The sequence below is a fragment of the Ailuropoda melanoleuca genome, chromosome 6, assembly GCF_002007445.2.
Source record: "Ailuropoda melanoleuca isolate Jingjing chromosome 6, ASM200744v2, whole genome shotgun sequence".
Taxonomy (NCBI): Eukaryota; Metazoa; Chordata; class Mammalia; order Carnivora; family Ursidae; genus Ailuropoda; species Ailuropoda melanoleuca.
Window position 1 is genome coordinate 113,809,869 of NC_048223.1, and position 16,195 is coordinate 113,826,063.

The following is a 16,195-nucleotide window of genomic DNA, read 5'->3' on the forward strand; positions in this document are numbered from 1 at the left end:
TTGCTCTTCTGCACACGCTAAGACCTGGGGCAGCTGCAGGTCCCGCTTCCAGGCCCAGAGCTTCCCAGAGCACACGACTGGGCAAAGCAAAAGCTGGTGGTGCTCTCCCTGGTCCAAATGGCTCTTTACCACCCAAACCCTTAAATCTCAAAAAGACAAAAACCCCCACCAAACTGTTCTCTCAAGTAGAAACAGAAGGAACAATGTCAGGGGCCAACTGTGTCCAGATCAAACAGACCTGGGGTGGGGGAGGCAGTTGATCTTTGTTTGCACCTATTTGCGGTGAATATTCCCATCTCCTGGGTGGAGAGGAGCAAGAGTGAACGGCTGCACCGAGTCTAGTAACTTCATTTCCCATCAGGTTCTGGAAAAACCCAATTCCAAAGCATTCTACTTAATCGGATAAAACTTTGGCCATAAGCTCTTGGCCATGACCTGCAGTGTGGACCCCAAGATGACTCAGGTGCTCAGAGTAGCTGAAGACAACTAAAACATACTCAAGTCCTGGAAGCCAGCTCTGCCACTCACGCTTATCCGGGGTGACTTATGAGCATCCCCCTCTCTCATGACAATGGTGGGTTGCTAATCACCACTACAGCTCTGACAAAAGGTAAGCTCTGGAGTCAAGGGTAAGGGTGGTCTGTTAAAACAGCCTCAGGGACAAAGGGTCTTGAACAGCCCAGCAATGAATAAGGAAAATGACCTCCCCGTGGACTCCTCCCCATGGGGTGGGTATGGGAGAGAGACACTCCTGTCCCCTCTTTCCACAGCACACGCCTTGAGNTTCTGGGCTGCCCTTTCCATGCCACATTCTCCTTCAAGTCAGATCTGTGGGCTTCTGGTATCGACAACACACTGTAAGCAAACTCTTACAAATCCCCTTTCGTCCCCATATCCCTCACTCCGCAAGATGAGCTTTTTTTTTTTAAATTTTTTATTTATTTATTTGACGGAGAGAGAGACAGCCAGTGAGAGAGGGAACACAAGCAGGGGGAGTGGGAGAGGAAGAAGCAGGCTCATAGCGGAGGAGCCTGATGTGGGGCTCGATCCCATAACGCGGGATCAACACCCTGAGCCTAAGGCAGATGCTTAACAACTGCGCCACCCAGGTGCCCCAAGATGAGCTTTCTGATAGGTACCTTTTTGTGTGTATATGTTTCCTGCTTCATGCGTAGAGCTGCAGGAATTTTTAATGGCTGTGCTATTGTCAGATGTCCTATTCTGCTTCTTAACCTTTCACTCAGCACCAGGCCTTCAAGATCTGTCTACGGCACTGGGTGGACAGCTCGTCCACTGCTTCTACTGTTGCGTAATTCACTCGGATGGGCGTCCACCATCATTGTTCACCTGTCCCCTCTTCCCAGAAGACACCGAGGCTGCCTCCCATTCTCAACCACCACAAAGAATGCTGCAAAGATCATCTTCGGACCCCTCCTGTGTGGCCCCGTGCAGAAATTTCCGCATGTTCTGAGGATATTAGGTAACCTGCAGCCTCTCCCTCTCCCGTCAGTCTTCCAGGTGGCCATTTTGGTTGGTGTGTCCCTGCTGACGAAAGGAACCCCGCACTTCTTAGATGCTCGTTAGCTCTGTGGAGCCTCCTTGACCTGTACTCTCCCGTTCATAACCCTTCACTCATCTTTATTTCTATTGCGATTTCTGCCTTGTTCTGGTTGATCTGCAGGAATTCCTTGCCTGTTCTAAATGTTGATCCTTGGAGGGTTCTGGATACCGTAAAGCTCTCTCTCCTTTTTGTCAGCTGCATTAACTTTGTCCAGGATGTCCACTAGTGAGCAGAAGCCCTTAACGTCCACAAAATCAAACTCTCAGAAAACTTGAGGCTGGCAACAATTTCTCAATCCCACAATGCCAGTTTCTTGTTGGACACTCATAATACACTACCCATGGGCTTACATGCTGTGGACACAAAGGAATAATGGCTTCGACCCTTACAGAGTTTACAGCCTCCTGGGAATACAGACTTTCCAACAACTCTAACGTGGACACAATGACAATGGCCATGGAGGGGTTGTGCTAGGTGCAGTGAGGGGTTAAAAGCTTCAGGGGGTCCAGGCTGAGTCAGCCTTGACAGATAAGCGTGGCAGGCAGCCCCAAGGAGAGGACATCCAGGCCAATCGAATGGCACATGCACAAGCCCAGTTTGCAAAACCACAAGGAATCCAGTATGGCTGGGACATACAGCAAAGTGAGGAATGGCCACAGAGGCTAGAATAAACAGGAAACAGCCACGCACAGAAGGAGCTCAGATTTTTCTCCAGGGCAATACAGGGGATAGCACCTCTCTCTCTCCCCCCGCCCCACAGCTACTGGCAAGGTGCCTTAGACACCACACACACCCAGAGAAGAGGGCCTGGTTCAGGGGCCTTAAGAAATCTGGGCTCACTGAAGCTACAGTGGCAATGCACTGAAATCTCAGAGAAACCCAGAGACAGAATATTCTAGAAAGAAAAGGGTTTGTGAGCATCTGAGTTAAACTACCAAGGCAGATTTGAGACATCCACCAGACAGGTCTGGGTTGTCCTGAAAGAAATGAGGCCTTCCCTTCCTGGCCTCAGTTAGAATCTGTTCCTGCTGCTGCTCTCTGCCTTGATGAAAGTTCTCAGCCACAAAATTCCCCAACTGCCAAGTGTGCTTGTGCCGGAAATGTACCGAATAAAGTCATTAATGACACAGCGGAATCTTACCCAAGACCCCACCAGGATCTCTGCCAGCCAGCTGTTTCCTCTTGAATCTAAACCATTTTCACACTCAATGATGGTAAATTTTTTAAGGGGAAAAAAGCCATTTGCAGAGAATATTTCGTTACAAGCTATGTGACTGCCCTTATTTTTTCCAGCCAGGGAAGGAATCTATACGCACGAACACACGGCAGCCAAGTATGAAAGCACAGAGAAGGGCTGTGCGAGGAGCAGTGAGGGGTTAGAGACTTCAGGGGGGTCAAGGTGTCAAGGCTGAGTGAGCCTTGACGAATAAGCTTGGAGCCTAGAAGTCACTCCACCCCAAAAGAACAGTCTCTTGGCACTCTTGCTTTCTCTCTCCCAGCTGCCTCAGCCTCCCCAGGGCAGAAAAATAAATCTTGTTGTTAGACAGCAATCTTACCCTTGGAGGGCATTAATAGCTTTAGGAAATTTCAAGAAAATGGGGCTGATTGTCACTTGACACCTCTCTCCCCTGACACGAGTGTACACACATACATACACACACACGTCCCACTCACGTCTGATGTTTGTGAAGAGAAGACACTTATCAGCTTCTTCCCCCGTCAGCACAGCCCTACCAGCTACATAGGTTTAGGGCTGCAAGAATGCCAGGAGGGGAGGAAGCCAGACCCCCGGATCGGGGTCCCCTACATCCCTCCAACCCACCAAAGGCACTCTGGAACACAATCCCTGAGCCCACTGTTGCTCTGAGAGGACTCCCAACTCTGCCGCTGCAGACAGGGAGATCGTCAAGTGCCCAAAGCCATCTCCACACCCTAGAGGCCCCCCTGCTTAGGATGAGAGTCCCCTGCCTGTCAGCTGCCGTGGGGGCCTCAGGAGTCCGGCTGAGCTGGAGAACCGAGGCTGACAGTGACCTGAGCGCACACTCCCGCCCTGATTCTCACGCACACAGAGTGTGGGAGGCTGGTGAGCTCTTAGTCAACAACATCCGTGGGCCTCCCTGCAAACCTGGGCGCACCGCGGCCCTCCCTTTGGGGTCAGAGAAGCCAAAACCCACACACCGAGAGATGCACCAGGGAACTGGAGTCCCGAAGCCTCTTTCGGTCTGAGCAGAGAGCTGGAGGTTGAAGGAGAGAGAGAGAGCATGAGCACGGGGGGGGGGGGGGGCGGGGAGTCGCGCTTCAGAAGTGTCTGATCTCCAAAGCAGCGGACTAAACTCTCCCTCTGAGAACAAAATGGCCTTCCCCACTCTCGAGGGAACCAGTGCGTGGTGAGCCGGCAGCGACACCTGGATCCCATAACCCTCGGAGGTTTGCTCCCAGTCCGAACTGTTTACAATGACACACACCAAACCAACAGCAGATGGGCGGGAGATGGACGCCTGCCCACTGAGAAGCCAGGAGGTCAATGGGAAAAAATTATTTTAGTCAGTGTTGAGCCTTCATGTTTGGAACTTTTACCCAAACTGCGGCAATGTTCTCATGCTCCCCTGTGCGGATGCCAGGCCCTCCTCTGCTGCTCACTGCCAGGGAGCTTGGGGGGGTCCCCACCCCTCAGAGGTTAGCAGGTCCCAGGGCTGTTTAAGGACCCACATAGGGACGCTAAGAATGCTCTTTCCTGGGAATCCGAGTCACTGTGACACTAACCTGCACTGGGCCAGGTGGGATGGCCAGCAAGGGCCCAGGGTGAGCAAGGGTCGTGGACCACGAGGCTTGGAGAAGGCAGCCTTCTTTGCATCAGGCCATATGGAACAACACTTTCTAGGGCCTGAGGAAACACCAGGGGCTGTGCTGAACAGAGCTTCACTCTGGCCGCCTCTGCCAGGAGGGAATGAGATGCTCTTTGGCTGAGAGCAAGCCCCACTTTCCCCACCCCAACTCTGAGGTCATCAGCTCCCCCCGGGGAAACCTAGGATTCTAGCCATGGCTACTAGAAATGAGAGCCCGACAGTACTAGCGACGTGGGGTCAAGGCGGGCGGGGGGGGGGAGCTCACTCTTTCTGGGTCTTTCTGGCCTCAGGTTCTCAGGGAGAATCCCTTTTCTAATCTCAAGACTCAGGAGACCTGAACAATGGATATGGCAGGAGAAAAAAAGAGAAAGTGGCCGAAAGTCAAGAGGGGAGAATGAGGGAATGAAAGGAGAGCAGGGAGGGAGGGGCAGAGAGAGAGGAGGACGCAGCCTGCCCAGAATCAGGAGTGAGCCCGTGTGTGGCACCCAAGAGGGGGCCTGGAGCACCTCACCCTCGCCTTTGCCTGTGACGGTTCTGTCATTAGCCCAACTCACTCCGCCACAGACGAACTTCCAGGGCCTCTGCGATGCTACGGACTTGAAGCAGAGATGGGCTTCCACTGTCCCCGGCAGGACATGAGCCTCCCCCCAGCTCAAGTACCCGCAGTGGCTTGTTCTCAAGGGAAATCCCCGAGAGCCCCGGACACCAGGAGCTGTGACAGAACAGCTCTGTTCAGCCGTGTGGACAACTGTACTAGACCGTCATACGCCACGACGCTCAGCCCCCGTTCCAGCAATACCAACTGCGGGGACCCCATCCCTAAAACATGCTCAAAGGACCCAATCCAACTCTACCGCGGCCATCGCGGACCAGCCGCGCTGCACTAGGCGTTCGAGCAGCAGGGATGTGAGGCTGTTTGCCACTCGCCACTTCAGCCCAAGATCTGCCATGTCACCAGGCTTTACTTCCTTCCATTTGTGCTAGACGGGAGGCCGCCAGAGGCCAGAGAGCACAGAGGGCGGTAGGGTGGCGAGCATCTCAAGCTCCTAGGGAGCCTGGGATTGCGGCTGAGAACGTCCATCCCTTGAGGACCCAAGACCATACAGATGAAGAGATGTCCCAAGCAAACTCACCACCCAACGGGTCCCAGCCCCGATAGCAGGGGTACCAAGCACCCCAGCAGAGTTCCTTCCAAAAGGACCACATTTGAATTTTAGTAAATCAGCTCAATATGTTCTAGAACTGTGGGTATTAAATAAAAGAAGTCAGTGAAATCTCAAACAATAAGCTCATTCAACACAATCTCTTTTTCTCCCCCCATCTGGGGACTTGAATACAGTCAACATGAATAAATCCTGTTGTGTAAAAACTGGGGGAGAAAAAAGAGAGGGTGGAGGATGGAAGGAAATGGCAGGATTCCCACTTGCTGGCCTAACAGGGAGGCTAAGATCATCCCCACAACCCGAAAGGACGCGGGCATGTGTGCCGGGGTGGCCCTGGGGAGACGGCGGCAATATCTGCGGCCCAGGTAAGGAAGTATCTGGGATTTCCCCACCCAGGCATTCCCAGCTTCTCCCCTGAAGCCTTCCCATTCTTGTACTTGAACTAGCAGTGGACTCTTGAGCTGGCCCAAACCTGGCCTTTCCTAAGTGGACCCACGATAAGCTAGGCCTGCCCCTGCATCAGGGGTGTCTCACTTCAAATACGGACAGAACATTTTCCTACCTCTTTCCCTCCCCCTTCAGGGCCCCCCAACAAAGTCGAGACAATGAGAACTAAGGACTGCCCCCGCAAGGCCTCCTGAATGCCCTAAACACAGGTGAAACAGACCTGCCTTTGTGTGTGACTAGTGGCTTAGAAAGATTCGTACAAAGAGTTGCACGCGGGAAACTCTCCTGTGTAATTCAGGGTTGAACGTGATCTAGGCCCAGACTGTCCTCGTGGGTGGAAGTTCCACAGCCTTTCAACACACCGTATTTAAGGAAGATGGGAAGACACAGGTTCAGCTCCCCAGATCCTAGATCCAGACGCAGTCCCCCTGAGGAACAAGACAACTCAACACGGGTTTTGATTAAACAAACAAGCAAACAAAAAACGGAAACCACCAAGATTTTCAGCTTCCATTAGGACCACCAGAGTGATATTCTTCCATTCTCGTGGAATTCCACATCCCATCTCTTGGACTGGCGCGGCAAGGGCTGGTGATACGGCCCTCGGCTAGGAGACTTGCCCTGTCTGGAACCAAGAGGTCTGATCCCTCACGTCATATGGAACTAGGTGCGTTATTTTGCTAAATCACAGGTTCTCCTTCCCTCAAAATCACTCCTAGCTAGCACAGACAAGCAGGACTTCCAAAAAGAAGAAGTCAGCCAGGAAGTAATTATGGTGCAGACTTGGGTACTCAATTCCAATTCAACAACTTTATTGGGGGGGGGGGGAAGACTCGCAGGAAGGCTGCCAGATTCAATACATTAGATCCATGTGTGCAGAAGCGGAGTTCCCAGGGTGGGAGCCCGCAGCTAATGCTATTCCTCACCCTCCTGGGCTCATCCGCTGCCTGGGTTTTAGGAGAATGGTTTTTCCTTCTCTCTAAATAGAGGGAGAGCTTCCCCCCTCACACTGTTTGTGCCTAATATAAAAGTCTCTTGCATTTAGAATGCGGTCAAACAGTCAATCTTTTTGCTTTCTACCAAAATTCTTCACTCCCTCTGTTGTACCTCCAGGTCGCTGCAGACGGGAGAAGACGGAGACCTCAGATTCTATTCACAACCTGTGACGGCCAATGGGACCCTCAATGGGTCCTTCATTTCATGCGACGGCACCCCAAACTGCTAAGGTTTGTTTTCAGTTTTTGTTTATTTGAGAGAGAGAGAGAGAACATGTGCATATGTGGGGGGGGGGAGCAGAGGGAGAGGGACAGGCAGACTCCCCGCTGAGCAAGGAGCCCGACAAGGATCCCAGATCCTCGAGGACTTGATCCCAGAATTCTCACAATTCTGAGATCACAACCTGAGCTGAAATCAAGAGTCAGACACTTAACCAACGGAGCCACCCAGGCGCCCTACGACGGTTTGTTTTCAAGTCAGCTTCCTGGAGGTATAATTTACACACAGGGGGAAAAAAATGCCTGCTCACTACATACTTCGGAGTTTTCACAAACACCTGGAACTGTGGAACCACTGCCACAATTAAGACCTGAGCCACAAAGATTTCTATCATTCCCAAAACTTCCCACATACCCCTTTGTGGTCAACCCCTTCCCTCAGCCCTGGCAACGACGGACTGGTTTTCTTTCCCTCTAATTTTGCCTTTTCCAGAAAGTCGCGTAAATGGAATCATACGGTGTGGAAGATTTTTGGGCCTGGTTTCTTTCACTTAGCACATGGGGATGATTCTTAGGTACAAACTGTTGGTTTTTAGGCTTGGGACTTTTACTTTCTTGCCAAGGACGTGAAATGACTGGCTCTAGCTCATCTTTGCTATGGGGGAACCAAATTCTTGATTTTGGGCCTTTTAATAAAGCAGAGGCCTGGGAACAGGGTGACCTCCCATCTCCATCCACCCAGAACTACGGGATTTCCTGGGACTTGGGGCTTTCAGGGGCAAAACCAGGAAAGTCCCAGACAAACCAGGATGGTTGGTCACTCTCCTTGGGACAGCCACCTCCGAGGGCAGGGCTGCCCATCTGTCCCGCTCAGATGCCTCTGTGGGCGGCAGGATGCTTGCTCTGAGCTAACAGCTGACTGTCGTCCCTGGGTTTCGTCGCAGGCAGAAGGCCAATGTGCTGGGGCTGAGCCCCTGCACAGAGCTCCCTCTCCAACAGGCCTGCAGCTGTCTTTGAAGTCCCCGGGAAGGGGCTCAAGGAAGTGAGAAGAGCATTCAGGGGCGTGTTGAGAAAACAGCAGGGCAGGGCTCCCGTTGGTGTCGGCACCGACCCCAGGCTCCGTGGTATGGGACTCGCACAGAGACATGGGACATGAAGGTGCTCTGGGCTCGTTCTGCTTTTGCTCCAGTCCAGGGTAATGTGGGTTCCTACATTTCTATGCATTCTGTACATTCTCCTGGCTCCTCCCTCCCGGTGGGGTTTTTCATTTGGAGACTAAGGAGGTGAGAGCTAAGAAATAGAAAATGAGTACAAACAGCTTGGAGTTGTTAGAATTTAAGAGTTTCTCCTATATAAACTTACCGAGACATCAGAGAAAAGTCGGGTAAGGCCATGATATAAGGCTTGAGAATGAGCAAGTCTGAGCCCACCTCCTTCCCAGCTCTCTCGGAGAGGCTAGTTTACCTGGGAACAGGCTGAGCATCCCCAACTCAGAGCTCCCAACAGCTTGGAAAAGCATGTGATGGGCATAGTGGGTGCCCAAGTTAATGGAGGACCCCCCCAATATACACACAAGACGACGGGGACTGGTGGGGTCACACCCATGTCCTAGAGGCCTCAGGCTAGCTGCTCCCCTGGATTAATTTAACACTGTCCCTTCTCAAAGTATTTACCAGTAGCCCTGACCATGTATTCCACCAAGCAGCCTGTGAGGCAGGTTAGTAATCATTATCCTCACTTGTACAGATGAGGAAACAAGGCCCAGAGAGATTAAGTGACTTGCCCAAGGTCGCACAGCGAGTTAGTGGCAAAGGCCAGATTAGAACCCCGAGCCCCAGAGTGCCCAGGCCAGCGCCCAGCTCCACGAGATTCCCCCAGCCATCGGTGCAGAGCTTGGGCAGAGCCAGGTCTGCGCCCTCGGGAGCCCTGGAGGCCAGGTGAGCTGCTGCAGAGAGCACAGGCAGGCTCATACTCACAGGCAGAAACCTGCAGGATCCTTCTCTGTACCACCAGACAGCAACACCCCTGTGCTGGAACAGACAGAAATAAGGCTCAAGTCGGGAAAGCCAAGGGCCACCACTGTGGGCTTCCGTCTCCACCCATGCGATGCAGCTTTGAGATTTTGCTTCATTTCCCTTTGAGAACCAGGTCTGCTCTTGAGGGCCAGGGCATCAGAGAGTATGTGCTCCCGTTGCCTGGAATCATTCACTCACTCAGGCCCCAACTCTGTCCAGGGGACCAAGGTGCTGGCAGTGCACCAGGGGCTGAGGGGGAGGGATGCCGGGAGGAGAAAGACAAGATTGCGGTCTTGAAGGCATTCACCGTAACAGGAAACAGATATATAAGAACGTGACGCTAATTCCACAGGTATTCTTGCTGAGTACCTATGACGTACCAGGCGTGGATGAGGTTGTACGTCAAGTAGTGCAGGAACTCAGAGGGAAGCGGGGAGGCTTCATGGAAGAGGAGGCACGTGGACTAGGTCCTGAAGACTGAGGAGGGTTTCACTGAGCAGCTAGTCCCTTCCCGGCCAAAGGGACACAGAGAAGGAAGTGGTCTGAAACTGCTTTGAGTACTTCTTTCTAAATCAACCCTTGCTGTTAGTAGAACAGGAATTCTACCCTTTAGAAACTCAGTTCTCAGGGATATCGCATCCTGTTTGACTTCGAGTTGCTGCTTCGTCTCTTCGACCTCAGAGGACCTGTCTGTCAAATGGGAGTGAATGATCCTGTGTTTCGGAGGGTGGCTCTGGCCTTCACTAGCGATCTTTGGAGAAGCGTTCACACAAAAGTCCTTGAGAAACAAATTCCTCACATGGCCAGTGGCAGTCTCTTTCCCACTGTCTGCTGCTCTTGGCTCTCGCCAGGAAACTGATTTTATTTATAAGAATCACAACCCTAAACTGACCTTTGTCGGGCTCTCCACATTCCCTCCCTCGTTTCCCTCTCCTCAAGACACATCCTCCTCCAAAGATTCCTCAGCGACCAAGGGCAGTTAGAACTGAAGAGTGCTTGGAAAGTCAGGATAGACCCACACCGGAGGCTGTTTTCCAGACGGGGAAACTGAGGGCTGGAGCGCTCGGTGACTTGTCCAAGGAAACCGAACGCATGGGTCTCCCCGTTCCCAAGCCACTGCTTTCTTCATCGTGCCATGACTGTCTGCTCCCTGCTTCGGCCCGGGCCTGGGCAGACGGGCCAGCCTCCCTCAGCTGGGGCAAAGTCGCCCTTCTCTGAATGACAGAAGTCTTTAGAGAAACATTTCCCATCATTAAAGGGATTGGCAAGAAAACTGGCAGAGCCTCCTAAGCTTTGAAGCTTGTTGGCCCCTCCTGGCCCTTTAATTGTGCTTGGCTCCAGCTCAGTTCCCAGAGCTCCAGCCCCTGCAGAAGAGGGGAAGGGCCCACAGCGGAATGCCCGCACCCCCCGGCCTGGCCCTTCAGCACCAAAGGGGACCCTTCGGTATTCCTGTTTCAGACGTTCCATTGCCAACACATCAAGGCCTCCCACACAAAGAACTTCAAAGTCAGAAGGGCTCGGGGTCAAGTACAACCATGAGCAAACCCTGAGTTTAGGACTGCGCAGCATCCCTTTGGAGATGGTTTGGAAGCAGTCTTCCCACAGCCTGGAAAGCCTAGGATAGCTTCGGCGGGGGGGCTCACATTCGATTCCTGCAGGTACCACAGATTTGGTTAAAGCACATCAGGGGACTATGGAGGGGGGATCAGTCTCACTCCCTGCTCGCTTTTAATTGTCCCGGTGAAGGTGGGTATGTAACTGCACATCTTTTTTTCAGGGATTCTCAATTTTGGCTCCACTTCAGAACACCTGAATACCTCAGCCGCACCCCTAGCCCAACTGAATCTGAAGGTCTTGAGTGGGGCCTACGTACCCTTGTTTGTTTTCTTTTTCAGTCCCCTGATGGTTCCCAGATGTGCCTGAGGTTAAGAACCACTGCCTGAGGTATGGTTTCAACGGGGAAAAAACCTCCGCTCCTAAGCATGGAACACACGAGATCCAGAGGATTCCTCTGAAATGAATAGTATCAATCCGCCCATCTCTCTTAGTTGGTTTTTCTTTTTCAGACCTTCCCTGACTGCAGACCGCAGCATTCCCTGTTTAGGCTTTCAAGTATTTTTACTGGCTTGACCTCCCCAGCTCATCTCTACCTTGCAGTACCTTAGAACAAAGTGCCCTCTCCTGGGAATGGGGTGATCTGACTCAGAAGCAAACAAACAAAAACAGAAAAAGAATGATGACAACTTCAACCAATTACTGTGATCCACATTAAAGCGAATAGCTCAACCATGACTGCTCAGATCCAAGTGTGATGCAAATTCAGGAAGCTTCCGCGGGACGTTCCAAGCACAATCCACAGATAGTAGGTCAGTCACATTTGGCCCTGGACACACTCACCAGCTGGAAGAGCAGTAGGACCAGAATCCTTGACCACATGGTGTGAGTTCAGCCAATGGGCACAGCGATTCAAGGGTGCTCTTATGAGAGTCATAAATATGTAAACATCCAAGGATGGGAACCTTTTCAAGGGACCCTGTAGATACTGCCACTGCTTATACAACACCAAAGAGATTCACATACAAGAAACAGCAACTCTGCCATCACTTTTTATGAGAACGCTTATAAAAGCTCCATCTCTCTGGGAAGACACCCCTACATACTCTTCTCATCACCCCCTACCCCTTGCCTTTGTTTGAGAGAGCCATGGCTATCTAACAGAATGACATCGATGGGATGACGGAAAAGTCTGGAAAGGTTTCTACGTTAGACAGAGGGTGATATTCCAACCACTCTTTAGCTCCAGACCTCTCTTTACATCCTACAAAACAATGGAAAATCAGCTCTGAGTCTAAAAATGACAGGCTAGTATGGGAGGATATATAACACGTAACACAAGCTAGAAAACATGGAAAACAATTTCTCCTACATCAACTGCTTTATAAGACTTACAAATCAAAAAGAAAAACATTTTGAGAATCTGGACACAACAATGAGGCATTCTACCTATTTGGGAGAGCTCAAAATTGGGTATTTAGAAACACAGAATGGGGCATTTCAGTAACAAAATTGGAAAGTGTCACAAATGAGAATTCTTTATAATTTTTTTATGTTCTAAAAGCCCAGGTAAATCTTGCTTTTCTGTTTTACTTTGTTAAAAAGATACCTAGTCGTTGCATAATTATTTAATCTTACCTTAAAAACAAAGACACCTTCAATCTCTGACAAGCAAGAGAAGACTACGGATGCCAGAGTTGCCCTGATTAATCTAAGATTGGGCCCACATGCTTCATTTTGCACAGACCAACTTTTAAATTCAATGAGAGTTCAAAACACAAGTCACCAGCTTCTCAAAAGAATGGGGACTTCTAGGTTCCTGGGGTGGAGAATCCCTAAATTCCTCAGCTGAAAAGTGTAGTTTAACATTAGCGTTCACTGGTGAGTCTTGAAGACTCCCTCTACAGCCAAACAGGAAAAGATGAGTTGGATCAGCTCCTGCAATCCAGGTAATTCTCAAATGTATCCACTTATCACTTTGATTTACTGCAAAATGATGAGGCAGATACATGTGTTAGCAAAAACATAAACACTGTGAAATGGAAGCTAAGTTTCCATCAGTTGGCAAAAACCCTCTGATATTCAGGGGTGGGAGGATTTTAAACTCCTGAGAGAAAAAGATAACTAAGAAGACTTTCTCAGGTCAAGGGCCAAGTCGAAAGCAATTAATACAAAAAGCTTCTGATAGTAATGGGCATTTAGAAGGAAGACCCCAAATGTTATAATTTGCCCTAACTTGGATTAATATGCTGACTTGAGAAAGCAACTTGGACCCTGGCCTTCAAACTCGAACTAGCACTCCCTCACTTTCCAGTTCAGAAAGGGCACACCCTGAGTTAAGAGGGACTTCAGTGGCCACTGCTTCCAGCTCAAGTCCTGAATTCCCTGTGAGGGCCCCTCCCACAGGGCAGAGGGGCCGGCAGAGTGGGAGAGGGAGTAGCAAACTGCCATTTTACAAAGCGAGGGGCTGTGGCTTCCTCAAGAACCCTGAGACCACATAAGGGCGCAGTCATTCCAGCACAAAACTGATCTGATCTCAGCAGAATCGGGGACGAAAAAAACGAAAGAACAAAAAAAAAAAAAAAAAAAAAAAAAAAAAAAAAAAAAAAAAAAAAAAACAAAAAAAAAAAACAAAAAAAAAAAACACCCCACCCGGTTCGAAATGAGAGAGGCGCTCCAGGGAGGGTTCACAGAAAGAAACCAAAGGCTGTCAAGTCATTTAACCCTGTCCCCCCAGTCAGCTTCCCCAGCCCTTGGCAAAGAAAGACCCTTTCCTTTTGCATGAAGCGCTGCCTAGAATGTAAATCTTTCACCCTCACCTGTAACCAGGTGACCCAGATGAGAAAAAGCGGTGGGAAAAATCAACAGACACCACTAGTTTAGGGAACTCAAGCCGGTCCCAGAAGGTTCCTTTAAGTCAGTCTCAGAAATGAGAAACCACTGGGAATGAGATTCCTTGGGAATCTGAGCATTCTCCTTTATTACCCTCTCCCAGGGGAAAATAAATATAGAAACAGTATTTCCTCTCGCAGGTTTGGCAGGGACGAGTCTAGGGCAAGGAAGTGCAAGACTTTCCCAAATGCAAAGCGGGTAGGGGGCGTCCGCAGCGTCCCGCTTAAGGGGCAGCTCTTTAAACTTTCTTTCCAAAAGATCTTTAATCCTTGGCTTCTAGACTCCGGCCCCGCGGTTCCGAGTACGAGCGGGAGCCGGGCTGCGGGCACGACCCGGGCCGGGCCGGGCCGGTCCGTTCCGGTCCGCCCACCAGGGTTTGGCCGAGATCCCAGCCCTCGGCCAAATCTAAAACTTGCTCAGCAGCGCACGGAGCTAAGCCCTCGGGCCCGGACGCCTCCGCGCGCTCCACCTGCCCGGCGTCCCGTTCCGCCCCCAGCCCCCCGCTCCGCCCGACCCCCGTCTGGGGATGGAAAAGCGAAGGGCTAGGAGAGAGACGGTTGCCGGAGCGGCCGGAGGACTCGGGCAGCCCGACCCTGCGGGAGCGGAGTCGCGCGCCCAGCCCGCCGCCCAAGCGCACCCTCCCGCTCAGGCTCTCTCCCGGGGTCCGCGGGCAGCCCCTCCACTCCGGCAGGCGCCCGGGCCAGAGGACCCAACGATTTGCTCCTTTGCCCCCAAGCAACGCGGCGCGGTTCCGAACTCACTCCGGGCCTCCTCGGCCCCGGCATCTTTCCGGGGCGGCTGGGGCTTGAGAGGCGGGTCGCCAAGCGCACCCTCTCTCCCCTAACAGGTGGGAAGCCTCGCCACGCCGACCCCCGCCCTCCGCTCCCGGGAGGGTCCTAGAGCCCGGGCCGCGGCCGCCACCGAGGAGCCCACTCGCCCGGCCCGGGGCGCCGCTGTCGCCCGGGTCTCCGGCCCAGGTCCAGGCTGGCCGGACGCCGCCGGCTCTGTTCACCTGAGTCCCGGCGGGACGCGAAGCGCCAGCGGTGCTGCCCCCCGCCAGCCCCAGCCCTCCTCGCCCGCGCGGTGCAGCCCGACCGGGCAGTGCGTGCGCCCCGCGCCCGGACCCGCGCCCTCACCTTTGTACCGCTCCATCGGGGCCGCGGCGTGCGCTCCCGGCCGCTCGGCTCCGGCGCTGCACTCTTCGCTCTCGGCTCCGCGCCCCGGCCGCCGCGCTAGCCCCTCCCCGTGAGGTCACGCTCGCCGCCGGACCTCCTGGCGCTCCCCGCCGCTCCCGGGGCTCTTGGACCCCGTCCCCGCCCGGCGCGCCGCCCCCGCGGGGGAACTCCGCTGCCGAGCCCCGCAGCGCCCAGCTCCGCGCGCGTCCCGGGCCCTGCTCCCCGCCCGCGGCCGCCAGCCAGTTCCTTCTCGTCCGGGACCCGGGGGCGGCGGCAGGGCGCGAGACTCTGCTGTGCCCGAACCCTGGGGGAGGTTCTGGCGAGGGGCGGGCTCGGGCGGGCCTACAAGAGCCGTTCTTCCAACTCCGCAGCAAACCCACTACCCGGAGGAGGAGACTGAGGCCGAACCCAGGAGGCAGAGGCGTGCCTAGAGTGCCTGGTTCTTGGCCCCCGGACCAGCGCGCTACTGCCTGGGCTCCCTTGGGAGGCGACAGGGGGATGAGGGTGGGGACACCCGAGCCCTGCCCCCGCGCCTGCCCCCGTTCCTTGGGAATCGCTCCAACCCTGTAGCAACCACTCTGGGCAGCCGCCGCGCCGCCGGTCGCTACACACGCATTAGGGCGTCTGAAAATGTCTCCTTGCTGCCTTCTACCGGGACCCCGGATTCCCTGGGAGCATTTGTTCCAGGCTCTCAGGAGGAGTCGAATTCCGAGAGCTGTCTGGACAAGTCCAGGAGCACCTGACCGCCCCGGAGGGGTGGCTTCTGTTCCCCAGGAGCTCGCTCACTCGTGGCTCTAACTCCACCCCGCGCCGCTGCCACCGACCGCCACACTTCTGTCCTTTACCTTTGGCCATCTGTCCCTCCAGTCTCTCAACCTCATCCGCCCCCAAAGGAGATCCATGTTTTCCCTTAAACGTCTCTATTTTCACTTCAAAATCTCAATCATGGTTCGTGCAGGATGCCTGGGTTTTTCAGCACGTCTCCCCCACTTTCTTGAACATTAAGGAAGATTTGTGGTTGCGATTTTCTAAGAGATTTCTTCATTCTTCTCGGAACAGCAGAGCTAGCTCTGATTTTTGGAGACCTTCTGCCCCAGCAGTCTTAGAAATACTTTTTAGTTGCATTAGCTGCTAACATGCACGGAGCCCTCCCTCCAAGCGGGGCATGGTGCTTAGGGCTGTGACATGCACTGCCTTGAATTTTCCCAGTAATCCTGTGATGTGGGGATTATTATTATTTCTACCATGTAGTTGAAGAAACTAAAGTTTACAGAGAATAGACAACTTGCCCAAAGTCACACAGCTAAGACACAACAAACCAAAAACAA

General features: G+C 52.9%; 1 protein-coding gene across 8 annotated transcripts in view; it reads right to left on the reverse strand.

Annotated features, from left to right (window-relative positions):
• Positions 1 to 15,520, reverse strand: part of AFAP1L2 (actin filament associated protein 1 like 2) — a 106,005-nt gene extending 90,485 nt beyond the window's left edge. For 2 of the 8 annotated variants that reach the window (XM_034663307.1, XM_034663306.1), the window contains exons 1-2: positions 14,829 to 15,516; positions 9,208 to 9,261 (exon numbers count right to left, since the gene is read on the reverse strand). In XM_034663307.1, the coding sequence (XP_034519198.1) occupies positions 9,208 to 9,261; positions 14,829 to 14,844 (70 nt within the window). In that variant the 5' untranslated portion in view covers positions 14,845 to 15,516. Of the gene's footprint in view, positions 1 to 9,207; positions 9,262 to 14,828 lie in introns of all 8 variants that reach the window. The other 6 variants (XM_034663308.1, XM_034663311.1, XM_034663312.1 and 3 more) reach the window with 5 other exon arrangements.
• Positions 15,521 to 16,195: the final 675 nt, after the last annotated feature.